The sequence below is a fragment of the Mastigoproctus giganteus genome, chromosome 3, assembly GCF_048544385.1.
Source record: "Mastigoproctus giganteus isolate SK-2022 chromosome 3, ASM4854438v1, whole genome shotgun sequence".
NCBI lineage: Eukaryota > Metazoa > Arthropoda > Arachnida > Uropygi > Thelyphonidae > Mastigoproctus > Mastigoproctus giganteus.
In genome coordinates, this window is record NC_143577.1 from 145,144,142 (window position 1) to 145,160,510 (window position 16,369).

At 35.0% G+C, this 16,369-nt stretch overlaps 1 protein-coding gene across 2 annotated transcripts in view; it reads right to left on the reverse strand.

Moving 5' to 3' along the window:
- Nucleotides 1-469: 469 nt before the first annotated feature.
- LOC150088305 (SMAD family member 3-like) overlaps nucleotides 470-16,369 on the reverse strand; it is a 176,411-nt gene continuing 160,511 nt past the window's right edge. For both annotated transcript variants that reach the window (XM_090370695.1, XM_090370696.1), the window contains one exon: nucleotides 470-784. In XM_090370695.1, the coding sequence (XP_090226821.1) occupies nucleotides 516-784 (269 nt within the window). In that variant the 3' untranslated portion in view covers nucleotides 470-515. The remainder of the gene's footprint in view (nucleotides 785-16,369) is intronic.

The following is a 16,369-nucleotide window of genomic DNA, read 5'->3' on the forward strand; positions in this document are numbered from 1 at the left end:
TTACTTATTATTACGTATCATTTAGTATATTGCTCACAATAACAATTATCAGCTAAATCTACGAGAAGTTCAAAACCATCCAGATTTAATTAGGATCTCCCCCAAATCTAGAAAGAATAACTAGAGAATCAGAAGCTTGGGCTGAATTTACATGACATAAAATACATGGGAAGTGCATATTTATAGACCATTGTCTCCCTTTGTTGCAGAGAAAATAATTAAATAACATTGAGAAATGTTTATCTCAATATACTGTCAACTGTCGTTACTGTATCCTTCTGAATCAGCAATGTTTAAATTAACTATAGCATAACTTTAATGCAAAATCCAAGAGGTGCTTTATGCAAATTATAATATTTATATCAAATTTTATAACATTTCTATAGTAAAGTGAAATTGCATACATATGCTTGAAATTCTAAAGTTACCAAAATGATAACTGGAAGCCTTAAAGATGCAAAATTGAGGATTTTTTTTTTTTTTTTATACAAAATAATCCAATAACATGATTTTATTTACGACATGGAACTACATGGTATGCGAGGTGACCCCATTTGGGTTAGTACCCGATCTAGCCATTGCAAAGGTCCATTCAAGTGTAGTTCAATCCAGCAGGGAGTAGATGTTACAGTCTGACGACGATATTCTGCTCCCCATCCTTTTACAAAGCTCATACGAATAGTGCACATTCTTGTCAGTTGGTATACAGCTTCAAATCCCTGACTTACTGATTGGGCAAGAAGGGCAGCAAATTCTTGGTTATTAAAAATCTTCAAATTGCAGCCTGTTAAGGATTAAGCTATAATTTAGAAATATTACAAAAAAATGAACATTTCAGTAAAAATTTTTACTATATATCACATATTCACATGTTTTGACCTGAACTCGCCAACAAACCCACCCAACTGGAAAATGTGCTCACTAGTAGTTGAAATTGATATCGCTTTAAACTTTGAAAACCTCTACTTTTGAAGGAATTGATACGAATATGCCAGAAGCTGCAGTTTTTTTTTTTTTTTTTTTATGAAAACCCCAAACATGAAAGGTATCAAAACCTATAGTACTTAGTACCATGCATGGGTTGAAGGAGAAGTATGGGGGGAAGGGGATGCCGGAAACTTTGCTCTAGAGACTAAACATGGGTTTCACCACTTCAAGCCTCCAATAAGCAAAGTGGTGGTATTTCACCGGTTGATGAAAATCATCTACCACCTATGAATTTTAAATAAGACTGGATGTTAAAGGTATGTAAAACAGCCGTCTGGTTTTTGTGAGGAGGAGGAGTTGTCAGAATCTGGCAGGAATTTGATTTTACTGTGGCATAACTTCAAATAAAACATTTTAAAGCATTTGGCATTGCTGAAGTAGAACCATATTTAAAAATGGGTCCTTTTATAAAGACATAAATTCACTAAATTGGCAGAAAATTCATTTATTGCAAGCTTCTCAAATTAGACCAAAGCAGATTTTGTATAGTTGAAGCTTCAGTTCTGAGCAGATCAATAAGTGACAATGTATAATGATGTTTCTTAACTTGAATCTTAAAAAAAAAAAAAAAAAAAAAAAATCACACCTTTAATTTTTTTAAAAACCTTTATAGTACATTGTGTTCTTTAACCTCTCATTGTACTGAATTTAACATGCATTATATTTTCATGATATCTTCATAATTTAACACACAATTTTATTAATGTTTTGTTGTCCCCCCCCCATTTCTTTATGCTTTATTACAATGTATGAAGAAATGAAATATATAATATTGGTGTAGATACACCAGTTTACCCATAAATTAAACTACGTACATAGTGTGACGGCATCGTTTTTAATTGTATCTCATGTTATGGCTAGCTTCACATAGTGTAAAGTGTGTTAGTTGTCTGACAGCACTAGGGGGTACCCCCATCTCGGCTACCTTCAACAACGAGATACCAGGTATTGCACTACTTCGAATAAGTAATGCTTCCCTAGTAGAGAATACTACTGTTATTTATTCTCAGTGGATACCATCATCCAGACGGCACCGTTTCAAATCCACTGAGAATAAATAACAGTAGTCCTCTCATCCTGGTATCTCATTGTGAAGGTAGCCACAATATGAGATACAATTAAAAATGATGCCTTCACACTACATATGTAGTTTAATTTATGGGTAAACTATGGTGTATCCACACCAATATTATATAGTTAATTTAAACTCATATCTAATGACTTGCACATTTAATCTTCAAAATATAATCTTTAATCTTTAAAATACAAATCAAAACATTCATACAACATATTACTGTACTCTATGAATAATAATAAAAGAGACAAATATAAAGTCATGCTTCTTGATCTGAATCTAAAAAAAAAAAAAAAACCCACATTGAAATGAAATGTGCAATCAATATATGGAATGTCCAAATGCCACTCTATCAGGTGAGGGAATAAGTAACAATGGTATATTATGCTTATGCACTATTCCATTTGTAATAAGAGAAGTATGTAGAATTAGGAGAAGTGATAGGATGAATCAAATGGAATAGGTTAGTGCAAATGCATCAGTTTTATTCGTAGCCATCTACCAAAGTAGTTAAACTGGCACTGTTTTAATTATATCTCATATTGTGAATACCTTCACAATGAGTTGCAATGATATTGCACTACCTTGAATAAGTAACGCTTCACCAATGGAGAAGACTAATGTTACTTATTCTTGGCAGATACCACCACCACTCATACGGCACCGTTTCGAGGCTTATTGGCCCCTCTTCGATGGGTGGGCGGGTACCCTGGTGTTGCCATAGTGACAACCCAGTTATAAAGTATAACTTCACAATACGAGAGATGCCTGATGGTGTATAATAGTATAGACTAAACAGCATTTAAGGGGCAACAGCCTCAAGCTCTGTGGTAATACGACTAACACATGGGTTAGTGCAAATGTATCAGTTTTATTCGTAGCCATCTACCAACCAAAGTAGTTAAACTGGCATTGTTTTAATTATAACTCATGTGAATGCCTTCACAATGAATTGCCATCATATTGCACTACCTCGAATAAGTAACATTTCACCAATGGAGGAGAAGACTAATGTTACTTATTCTTAATATGAGATATAAATAAAATGATGCAAATTTAACTACTTTGGTTAGGTGGCTACAAATAAAACTGATGCATTTTCCCTAACCTATACGTTAGTCATACTACCACGTTTCTTGGGGTTCTTGCCCTTAAACGGTTATTGGTCTATAGGTTACTGAATGACTAATTCATTTGATTGGCTCAGAAACAAATAATTAAATATTAAAGCATCCATTTTCATTTGAGTGTGCTTATTACTTGATGTGTGGAGTTAATCAGCGAAATATCAATTTTTTACTTAATACCTAGACCAACACACATCAGCAGATATTTTTTATTTATTATTATTTTTTTTTACCAATAATTTCATCTGTCTACTAGATAGACATTTAATTAAAGTTATTTGTCATTACCCTCTGACAGGTTGGATATTAAATATCTCGGTCAATGGCCGGACCTGTGATTCAGTGAAATTCTTCACTCACTGGCCCTGCTACTATACTGAATGGTGATTTATTTTAAAATGGATCAATGGGCTTGAGTCAGCCAAAACACATCTTTCCCATCACTACTGGATAGATTTGACTAGCATGTACCGGAGATCTACAGGTGGAACAGATTGCAGCTCCATGGCTTGCCAATTGAAGCAATAGAAGGAATTCATGATCTATGGTTTGAAATTACAATTTGAATACCTGGCATTGACTGATGTAGGTGGATTGGGAGTGTTAAACATGGGGATTAATTAAATTAAGTTGAGGGTAACCATTCCATCTCTAGTTACGAGAAGTGGTACGAAAGTGATGCCTCATTTTTTATTCAATTCCTACAACGATGCCTGTTGCATAAATTAAATCTTAATAAATACACTGTTATTTTTTCCGCAAAGTCAGCATAATTTTCTATGCACTTCCACCATCTGTGAGTATTTCAATCCTGTAAAAGTTCTTACTCTTGCTTTGGAGGACTTCGCAAACACATGCTTGAGCTGGTTGTCGTCTGCAAAATAGGTTCCATGGAGTGCATCCTTCAACAGGCTGAAGAGGTGATAGTCGGAAGGTGTGGAAGATCCAGACTATGAGAGGGGTGAGAAAGAACAGTGCACCCCACTTTTGCAATGGTCTCCATCACGTGTAGATTGACGTGGGGTTCTGTGTTGTCGTGGAGAAGAGGAATCTCAAGGTTTTTGGCCGGAAGAACTCTATGGATGTAAGCTTTCAACCTTTTCAGCACTTCCACATGTTGATCTGAGTTGCTCGTGGCACCATGCTCCAAGAAGTCCACAAGCAAGACCCAGTCTTTGTCCCAAAACACTATCACCATGATACTACCGACAGAAGGCAGTCTTTTGAAATTTAAGTATGGATTTTGATAAGCATCACCTCTTCCTTGTTAAAGAATTCAATCACCACTTTTTGCTTGATACATATATCTGTAACACCCATCATTTTGAACTATCTGTGTGCTGCACTCACATGACTGATCACAGTGCCATTTAGTATGGTGAAATTAGAGACCTCTAGTGACCACTCAGTGAAATGCAAAATGATCTAAATTAGGAGGCATTACTTTTGTACTGGTCCTCGTATCTTAATTCCCTTCACAGCTTTGATTTCTTCTTCTGGAATATTGATAACATCCCATTCAGAATAAGAAATTAATCCTTTTGATGTATTAAGGGTCTTGGGGGGGGGAGCGCACCCAATTTAAGTCATAATTTCAGGGTTCGAGAAACATTTTCTAGGTATTTCTGAATCACAAATAAACAAGTATAAAACTCAGTGGGGCCAATAATTTAGATCTATGGAGGTCATATTTGGACTACTTTTAGCAAAAGCTCTCGATTCCTGGGAATGAGAGCTTTTGCTCCTAAGTTTTTGGTCCTGTCTCTATAGAAAAGGCAGGAGCAGTACCATTTGGTAACTAAGTGGGTAAATAGGTTAGTGTTCAAAGCTTCTGGATATCCCATATTTGGCAGAAAAATGGTAGCATATGGCCCATTTCCACTTGATTAGGACTGTGAATACCTAAAACTGCAGGATTTTGAGCCACCCTGTGTAATACAGGAAAGCCGTTACCACGCATTTTAATATCCTTGTATGGCTTCATGACCATATTCATTAATTTTTAATAAAACTATCCTATATCTCTTGCAACATACTCAGTTACTGACTAATGGTGCCAAGATATGTCAGCAACTGCTGTTATTAATTCACAACGGCATTACTTTTCGTGCAAAACAGAGCATAAACGCAGATCAGGAGACTGCACAAGAACTACTGCAACAGCAATCTAAGGTTGAAAGGAAATTCTGCCATATATTTCCATAGCATGGTCATGCCATTCACCCAATACCACTCCTCAAACTTTTGGCTAATGCTACTTGAAGATGTGTATCATGAGACCATGCAGTTAATTGGTTTGAGCTTCTGCTAGACTACATTGGTGACCACATCTAGGCATGTATCAAGTACTGATTGACAAACTGTATCATCACTCGAAACAGGAGTATCATACTGTTTATGTTGTGCTAATGACATTAATAAATATTCATTCCCACTTAATCACCTATCCATTCACTCCAAACTTCTGTGCAGTTCCTCCTTGAATCTAAGCTATCAACTTCCACAACTGATGGTAGTCTGTTCCAGCAATCAACCAACCACTGGCTAAAGGTAAATTTTTGCACATATATTCTATAACTGTCTTTCCTCAATTTGAATTGAGGAAAGACAGTTATAGAATATATGTGCAAAATATCAAAAAAAAATGAGTTTTTTTTGTGTGTGTTACATATGTGGCCCAGTAGGTTACTTTATTTTTTGAGATGCCGTGTCAGCCACATGTGTGACACTATTACGGCATACATATGAAGGTCGTCTGCGATTATATTTATTGCACGCACGGCGCACACCCCAATAAAACTAATTGCAATAAAATAAACTCTCAAAGGCTGCAATAAATTTGTCAGTATTGTTAGAGATTTTGTGAAAACAAGTTCATTAGCCCACTGTATTATCCCCATTATTATTGGGCTTGTGTTTCTCCGCAACATTGTACAAGTGTGTTGTAAAAAAAAAAAAAAAAAAAAAAAAAAAATCTAAACAGCAATGGTTAAGAAAATTACTAAAAGAAGAGGAACTAAGAGAAATTGCTGAAAATCTTAGTAGTAGTTCTGAAGATGAAAAAGATTTCTACTCTGATGATTCGGTAAAAGATCCTGACTGGGATATTTCTTCAAATGGAGATACTGAAATACCGGAAAATATTGAAGTGCTTCAAGACTGGATGGAAGAAGAAAACACGGATGAGCAATTTGAAAATATCAAAGAACCTGGGATTGAAGCGACTGAAACAAATGATGCTATTGAATGGACTGAATATGAAAGACGCCAAAAAAGATTTGATTTTACTGGCAAATCGGGACTGCAAATAGATGTATCAAGGAACATTGCTCATCTTGAGGTGTTTTCATTATTTTTTTGATGAAGAAGTAATAAATCTTATTGTGACAGAAACAAACAGATATGCTGAACAGAAAATTCAGAGTACCCAAGCTTCATGGCAGAGTCATCTAAAAAATTGGGTTTCAACAACTGCTGAGGAGATGAAAATGTTTTTCGGGCTTCTTATGTGGATGGGACTATTAAGATTGGGTAGTGTTGTATCTTACTGGTCAACCAAACCTTTCTATAAAAATAATTTAGTAACAAAAGTTATGTCTTGCAACAGATTGTTGTTGTGCCTCATTCACTTTTCAGACAATGAAACCGCTATTCCAGAGGACAGGCTCGGTAAGATACAACACCTGATAGATGTTTTGCAGCTGAAATATCAGAAAATATTTTTTCCAGCGAAGATTTTGTCGTTGACAAAACTTTTATTCCTTGGAGGGGCAGGCTGATATTCCGACAATAAATTCCAAATAAAGTGCACAGGTGTGGAATCAAGCTGTTCAAGTTATGTTCTACTGAAGGATATAACTGGTGAAGCAAGATCTATTCAGGTAAATCTGAAAATTATATAAAATCTGTAAGTTTAGCTGCAAAGAGTTATCGTAAGGTCTTCTAAATGAAGGTCACACCTTGTACATAGACAACTTTTATACCAGGTACCATCTGGCGTTATCGTTTCTTCATTAAAAAAATAATGTTGTTATGAGCGAATAAAAAATTTATGCCAAAAGAAGTCATGTACTCAAAGCTAAATAAAGGGGAGATGATTGCCAAGGAAAAAAAAAAATGGAATTATTGTTCTAAAGTGGCAAGATGCTCAAGATGTGAGACTACTAACAACAAAGCATGCCCCAGAAATGGTTGATGGACCCTCCACCAGTTAAGGGAGACAGAAAGAAGCAAAAAAAAAAAAAACACTTCCTATTCTATCTTATAATAAGGGAAAGGCAGGCATTGATCTGTCGGATCAAATGGGTTCGTATGCCACAACACTAAGAAAGGGGGGTAAAATGGGTTCGTATGCCACAACACTAAGAAAGGGGTAAAATGGGTTCGTATGCCACAACACTAAGAAAGGGAATAAAATGGGTTTGTATACCATAACACTAAGAAAGGGGGTGAGTGGTACCAGAAATTAGAGATAGAATATATACTTGGAATATCAGTTGTCGATGCATATGTGGTATACAAGAGTGCTATGTGAAAACAAATAAAAATAAGAAGCTTTCGGGAAGAGGTAGTTATAGATTTGCTAAATATAGAATGGAAAGAGTAATGTGAAAAGCCAAAATGTGGTAATGTTCATATACTAACGACAAAAATCGATGCAAATAACAAGGAAGTTAGAAGGATGTGCGTTTTTTGTTACGCAAAATTGAAAGAGTCGGAAGAAAGATCAGTTGCTAGCAGAAAGGGGAAAAGAGTTTTGACGTATTGCCCAGACTGTATTCATCAGCCTTTCGTGTGTTTGGAGTGTTTTGGACAACATCATAAACCTTCATAATTTTGTGATTATAAAATTTGTAATAATAAAGAAATTTTAAATAATAACAAGTCACTAACTTATTTTTTCTCATAGCACCATGCAAATTTCATCACATGTAACACTGGAGGCCACCACGTTTTTTAAAAATAATGTAAATTTCCAACAATCGCCAGTGCTATACAGCTGATGCAGCTCCCACTGAAACAGTGGGCATCGGCAATATGTCCGATTCAGGGCCTGAAAAATATAATGGTGTTGGACATACGGCCGACACGGCAGTCAACATGCTAAAACCGCTAAGGAAAATTACACCAATGTTAGGAAAGTTCGACTGAAGAAAGTCAAGTTTCAAAGAGAGGAAGTGAAAGAGTTCCAAGTGATTAGTGAAGTTTGGAGAATGATAGAGGCAACAGAATTTGACAATGTAATAGAGAGAGGTTTTAAGCCAAAGAAGATCGAAAAGAGAAAATTCCAAATTATTAAGTCTCTTACAGGGAATATCAGAGCGGACATGCACACAAGTACCATGTTTGAAGGTAAAGGAATCGTATAGCAAATACAGTCGAACTTCCCTATAACGAATTCGATAAATCCAGCGAAAAAATTCGTTATGGAGAATATCTTTTTAAATGTTATCTAATTAGAAAATGAAAACGAATCTACATTTATTTTTAATGTATTTTATTTCAAAAACATACTTATTTAAATTACGTTTGCACAATTTTTGCAGGTAAATATCACAAATTAAAAAAAAAATCTGTAATTTTCATTTGCACAGTACAATTAAAAAATTGTCTGATTCTCAAAGAAAACCTCACATTTGTTCAGAGCAATTATCAGGAACATTTTCACAAAACTGTAGACCCATACGAACCGTTTTAAAAGCATTGATCAGTTCTTCGCGAGTTGGCTTTTCTATGGGTTGTTCTGATGCGTCTCTTCAGCGCGTCATCGTTAATTTCTTTGTGATAATGGTCGCGTCTAACACTGTTCAGCAGTATTTCATCTTCATTTGGATGTTCTGCTGTGATCTACATAAAAAACATAACTGTCCAGTGTTATTTCATTTTCGATGTTTCCGGATGATTCTAATAATGTCCAAAAGTTTTTCAGTTGTGAAAGGGGCAGTTCAGAGATGCAATCTCTAAGGTTAATTGTAACCTCCAAGTTTCTATTTTCTGATAACGCATTGACAATCTTCATTATTATTCTCTTTCGATAATGAAATTTAAAATTTTTAATAATGCCTTGGTCCACTGGCTGGAGTTTTGACGTTACGTTTGGTGGTAAAAACAACTTCGCACTTTTAAGTTTGGCAGAAATATTGGCAGGATGTGCCGGACCGTTGTCAGTTACCAACACGATTTTCCTTTTTTCTTTTGTTATACACTTGTCTAGTTTTAATATCCATTCTTCAAAAATATCACTTGTCATCCATGCTTTTTTATTAAAGGTGTAGTCAACTTCCAAAGATTTTGTGCCTCTAAAACATCTTGGGTTTTTTGATATTCCGACGACCAGAAGTCTTAATTTTTCACTTCCTGTCATATTTGCTCCAACTAGCACAGTGATTCTTTCTTTGCTTTGTTTTCCGCCAAAACATTTATCATCCTTAAAAGCAATTGTTCTATTCGGTAAACATTTAAAGAATAAACCCATTTCGTCAGCATTAGAAACAATCTTACACTCATATTCTTCCAAAATCTTCTTTAAGGTATTGTTCCTCCAACTTTTGCAATCTTCTTTGCTTACATTAATGCTTTCTCCACAAATAACCTTTTCCAGAATTCTGTGGTGCTTCTTAAATTTATCTAGCTACCCAGTGCTTGCATTAAATTCTGTATGTCCAAGGGACTGTGCAAATTTCAGGGCTTGTTGTTTAATTATTAGGCCCAATATTGGGATATTCTTTTCACATATCATTTGCACCCATTTTAGAACAGCTTTATCAACATCTTCGTATATACATAACATAATTTAATTCTTGTCTGCTCCTCCTGCAACTGCATTTAAAATTGATTCTCGATTTTTTAAAATCGTAGATAAACTGCTTGCAGGTATGCCATATTTCTCCGCAACATCTTTTTTCTTAAAACCCTGGTCAATATCATAACAATCTTTGCTTTATAATTAATACTTAAACACTTTCTATTCGACATTGTTTCCGCAATTGTAAAAATTACTGGACTGCAAACTTCGCTGCGCTGGCCATATAATGAATTGTTAGTACCGCCTACTCAATGACGTTCGCTTGCCAATTCAACAGTATCACGTGACCTTTCCTATCAATCACTTTAAAGAAATATACGACTTTCTCAATTTATTTTATTCTGCTTTCATTCATATATACACGAAAGAAAATATATGATTAATGTATGTTACTTTTCAGAAAAAAAATATATATATATACAAGAGCATATAGCCTATGTGATTGATGACAAACGAAATAAAAAAAATTCACGAAAAATATCTACTGGGAGTCCAGTTATATGAGAACGGACATATCATATAATGATTGACAGGAAGGTCATGTGGTACAGTTGAGGTGAGAAGCGAATCACTCAGTAGGTGTTACTAAAAACCGACTATGGTAGCATTCTATGTATTGCCGCCGCAGCATGCTAAAGGTTTACCGCAGCGAATTTCATTTTCCCCTGAGCCAACATCAATTTACAAATCTACCCTATTTATTGTAAAGTTTACGACCACTTTTAAGAAAACCCATTTGGTTTAATAATTGTTAATAACTGTAATTGTTAATAACTGTTAATTATTAACAGTTATTAACAATTACAGTTATATAATAAATAAGTAAATAATTGTTAATAACTGTAATTGTTAATAACTGTAACAAAAATGAAACGAAGATCCTCCTATGGGTATCAATGGCCACATACGTTCACTAAAAGGATGATTATTTAATTCCAGTTGCTAATGCACAATTTCGGAATGAAGGAGGCAGTATATTTGAGCAGCTGTTCAGCAGTAAATGCTTGAAAATCTTCAAAAATGCTTTTATTAATTTTTTTTAAAAATTCGTTATAGAGAGACTAACACTTCGCTATATGCAGTTAATTTTACATGTAATTTTGTTTCAAGGTGCAATATTTTGTGAAAAAATTCGTAATATAGAGAAATTTGTTAAATAGAAGTTTGTAATAGAGAAGTTCCACTGTAATTTGAACAAATGAGATGGGTAGTGGTAGAATCAACTGATAATTGGGATTCTGTCAGAGTACTTGGGGTTTGGCAGACTGTAACTGGAAATGGACATCATTGAGACTGCTTATATTTGTGAAATGAATGAGGAAGTGCTTGGGAGGTTTAGTTCTTTTCGCAGATACATTTGTTCTATTAGTTTGACAATTCATAATGTACTTAGTAATAAGAAAAGATGGTTGGGGAAGACATTGCATGAAGTAAAGATGGCATGCACGTAGCAAGAATATATCCAGCTCCTTGATATAACATGAACCCAACAATACCCCCTGCATACACACTACTCTGACTCTTTCCAGTCACTACCTGGTAGAGTAGAGTCAGCGAGATTATACACTAGCTGATTCGGAAGCCTCCTAGATAGTCCACCAGACCTAACCAATAGGTTAGGTCTGGTGGACTATCTAGGGGTTGGCCTGTGAACACTGTTTTAGAGCTGTCCTCTTAAATGTAAGGAAAACTGTATCTCGTCAGGATGTCCACCATATCCTCAAAAAGACATCAATCGTACTGCATGATGGAAGAGATGGGGAAGGGTTGACCGGAACTTAGCTCTGGAGACTAAACATGGGTTCCACCACTTCAAGCCTGCAATAAGCAGAGTGGTGGTATTGCACCGGTTGATGAGAGTCATCTACCACCAAGTATTGCCTGGTAACAGAGGCGGCATTCCTCCATGTGGTGTGGATTCTATACCTCTGCTCCTTAAACTAGTTCACATTTGGGTGGTCATCTCCAGTATGCAAGGTGCCGTATTTCAGGACTTGAACATGGGAGTTATATTCAGGGTTACTAACATCAAATGACTGTGATTACTTCAAGAATGATAATGTTGCAGCCTCCACCCTCTCTTCAGAATTGCAAGTTAAATTTTTATAAAAATGGCACAGAATTGCAAGTTAAATTTTTATAAAAATGGTACTTCATATGGCTGAAGAAAACAGAATTTTCTGAAAACATTTTCTTCACACTCAACCACTACTCTGAGGAAACAATCAATTAACAATTGTTAAAATGCAAAGAATGACTTAGGATAATTTGTTATATTTCAAGCTTCCTTGTACACTCGTCCATTTCTTCAATCAAACTGATGTATAGCCACCATACACGAATTATTTCCTTTTTCATATTAGCATCTCATACGTTCACACTGAAACTGATGCTGCAAAACATTTATTACTTTGGCTATTACTTTTGTCCCTGACACCTGTTGCAGACATTCTTTCAGGTATGATGAGCTAGGGCTTGGCGGGTCTAAAATGTTACGGAACTAATATTTAAGCCCATTTGATCAAATTTCAGAGTAAAGAATATTTGCCATTACTTAAATTTAGTGAGATTCAATGAGAGTGAAAAAGAGGAAGAGGACTTTTGTTTCCTGGCTCCTCCGTTACAATTTTAAAAATAAAGGTTACTCGTAATCAAATTAGGTTTCAGGAACTATAAATAAACAATAACTTTAGAACAGGGGTAACCAAACTTTTAGAGAAATGGGCCACATATGAATTTTTGGCAGCCCGGACAAAATTCCTAATTACTGAAAACTACATTCTCTGCATAACTTTGATGTTATGCAGAGAAACAAATATTTTATACCTAACAATATCTACAGATTAAAAAATAAATCGATGGATAGGTAATATAAAATATACTAGTTTGTTTATATTCAATTTTAATTATTACTTATTTATTGTACTAATAACAAAATTACAATTAGCAATACAAAATTATTACTTATTTATTGTACTAATCACAAATATACAGTTAGTAGTACAACAAAATTAATTATTACTTATTAATTGTACTAATCAGAAAAATACAGTTAGTAACACAACAAAATAATAATTAATGAGGAATGTGGTTGTAGAGTGCGATTAAGTTTTGTAATATTGGGTTTTAAAGTACTAGTTCCAATTCTTAAAAAGTCATGTAAATGCAAGTCAGTTAAACATGATCATATTTTTGATTTTACATATTTCATTTTTGAAAGGGTCTACTCACATATACATGTACTTCCAAAAATTGATGTAACCTTTCTTGCAAAATTTTAAATTTTTGCATAATCTGACTCAGATAATATTGTATAAAATTGAATTAGATTTTCATTTTTAAATATTGTATTCACTGCATCATTAGATTGAAGATCTGCCAACCCTAATTGTATATTATCATCAACATTGTTGTTGTTGGGTACGTCAAACAGATTTTGAAAAAGTCAAAATTTGCACCTTTGAATTATTTTTAACATCAGAAAATCTAGCCACAAAATTTTCCTGAAACAAACTAATGTTTTGAACAAAATTTCAAAGGAAAAATTACAACTAGGCATATTTTTAGATAAATTATTCCAACGTAAAAAATGTGAAAATTATTCCGAAGTAGTTGACTTAAAATAACTCGTTTTGTTTCAAATGCTTTGACATTATAATACAATTCACTGACAAGTTTGTCTCGTCCTTGTAGTTTCATATTAAGAAAATTCAGGTGTTCACATATATCTGTTAAAAAGACAAGGTTCCATATAACCGTTTGAGATCTGGCAGTTCCTGAACAGGTTTCAATTTTTTGTTCACAAATAGATTATTTCAATTTTAAGTTCAAAAAAATCGCTTCAACACGTTACCGAAACTCAAGCATTGTACTTCAGTGTGGTACAACAAATCACCTTATTCAGCCTCAGTAGTTTCAAGAAAATTTTTGATTTGCCGATGATTCAGATCAGTCCTGCGAATAAAATTTACTGTTGACATGACTCAATCAACGCCCAAACATATTCTGCAAAACGAATGCTGGTGAATTATACAATGAAATTGCATTGGTTTTTTAATATTTTTATGAAGCTGATCCATGAACCCAATTTGGTTACCAACCATATTTTTAGTGCCATCCGTCGTAACAGCTGATAGAAAATCCCAATTCAATGTGAGGCCGTCAATTGCTTCTGACACACTCAAAAATATATTTTCACCAGTTGTTGTATCATTCAAGCTTTTTAATGCAACTAGCTCTTCAGTTCCTGCATAATTTTGATTTACACCTCGGATATAAATTAGTAACTAACTATGGCATATATCTTCACGAACCTTTTCAACGAGTTGACTAAATCTTCAGTTCTTCTCATTACAGTTGTTGAAGATAAACTTACAGATGCAAAATTCTTTACTTTCTCAGGACATACTTCTGCAATTGCCAATCAAATTCGTTTTACAAATTCCCCATTCATAAAGGCCCTTTCTTCTTTGGCAATGATTTCAGAGGCTTGAAAACTAGCTCTAACTGCCTTTTTTTTTTTTTTTTTTTTTTAGTAGCATTAGCAACTAAGGCCATATTGCTCTGGGATACGCGGTGGTCATTCCCTGACCTTTCCGCATCCTCCGTATTTGGTGGAGATGGGCTCGAACCTCGGTCTAATCAAGAAGTGTGTGCTACGCACTGCTGCTCCTTCCCACCTGACTACGGAGGCGCCCCAGTTCTAACTGCAGATAAATTTTGTTGAGTAAAAGTTCTAATCTTCTGTTGTTGACTTTGAAAAGTTTGGGTTAGTTCTTTGGGTTTTTTCTGCTGCAAAGCTCCTGGAAATATATCGTAATTTGAGACATGTTTTGTGGTGTAGTGACATTTCATGTTATATTCCTTGAACACCAACAAGTCTTCATATATCATCGAGCAGTGCAAAAAATTAATTAATTGGCCACCACTGATTAAAAGCGCGACACTCGGCATCAACTTTGACATGATTTTTATGGGGTCATTGGAATAAAAAAAAAACACACTCTTGAATATTGAAGGTTGTTGTTATTTGGTGTTTAGGAGCATTAGCAACTAAGGCCATATTGCTCCGGGGATATGCAGTGATCATTCCCTAACCTTTCCACATCCTCTGTATTTGGTGGTCACGGGCTCGAACCCTGGTCTAATCAAGAAGCGTGTGCCATGCACTGCTGCTCCTGCCCACCTGGCTACGGAGGCACCCAATATTGAAGGAAACAAGAACTGACATGTTTTTAAATTTTTTGAAATATTTTAACAAAGGTTATTAGTATATTCATATCACTTGAAATTAATAATACAGTCTATTAGGCTGGTTGTCTAATAAACTACATTAAACTACATTATTATAATATAAAACTAATTATAATATAGTTTAATAAGTTGACGTTTCAGGAATCTTACCGATACCCATCATCAGACCATGCTGTAGGGAGAACAGAAAGGTCTACAAACTTGAATATTTTAGGATATTACAGTTACAATTACCAATAATACAATTGCAACTACAAATATTACAATTTTCAAATTACAATTCTAAAGTTGTGAATTGCTGTTACAACAGAAAACAGGAAATCTAAGGTAATACAAAGAGATTAAATTCATACCTACCCACAGCCTCCTCTTGCTGATGATACCAGAAACTTTATGTGTATACAGGCTGCCAGCAGTTAATTTTTAGCAGAGGGATTAACTCCATTAACCAAGAGGATAATATCATGTTTTTATCTTGGATCTGGGGTTCTTGTATAGTAGAAGTCAGGGGTGACCTCTGCTCTCATACTCTGGACATCAAGGTTCATGTGTAGGCTGGTTCAGGATCTTACCAATACCAACCATCAGACCATGTTGCTGGTTCTGGGATTCTTGTGTAGTGGAAGCCTAGGGTAGCCTTTGCTGCCATACTCTCTGACCATCAGGGTTGATGTGCAGGCTGGCAAGGGATTAGGAAATACCTAATTACTGTCTCTAACGCCTATTGTTATTTAATGACATGGTCAAGATTAACGGATTATTTTAACAATGTTTCAAAGAATAGCTTCGAGTGGAAAGAACAGAATTTATATCTAACAGACTAAGCTGACACACACACACACACACACACACACACACACACACACACACACACACACACACACACACACACACACACACACCAACACTATTAATCAACCGACGAATGTTAAAATAATCTGTAAAATGTGTTTTTCAAAAATTTTATTGTGGTCTAATAGAAACATTAATTTTAGGATCTAATTGAAATATCTGCAGGCCGGATCCAGCCCGCAGACTGTAGTTTGGGGACTCCTGCTTTAGAAGATCAAAACACAGAAATCAATCAGTCAAAAAAATTTTGGTACCCACAGAAAAGAAACT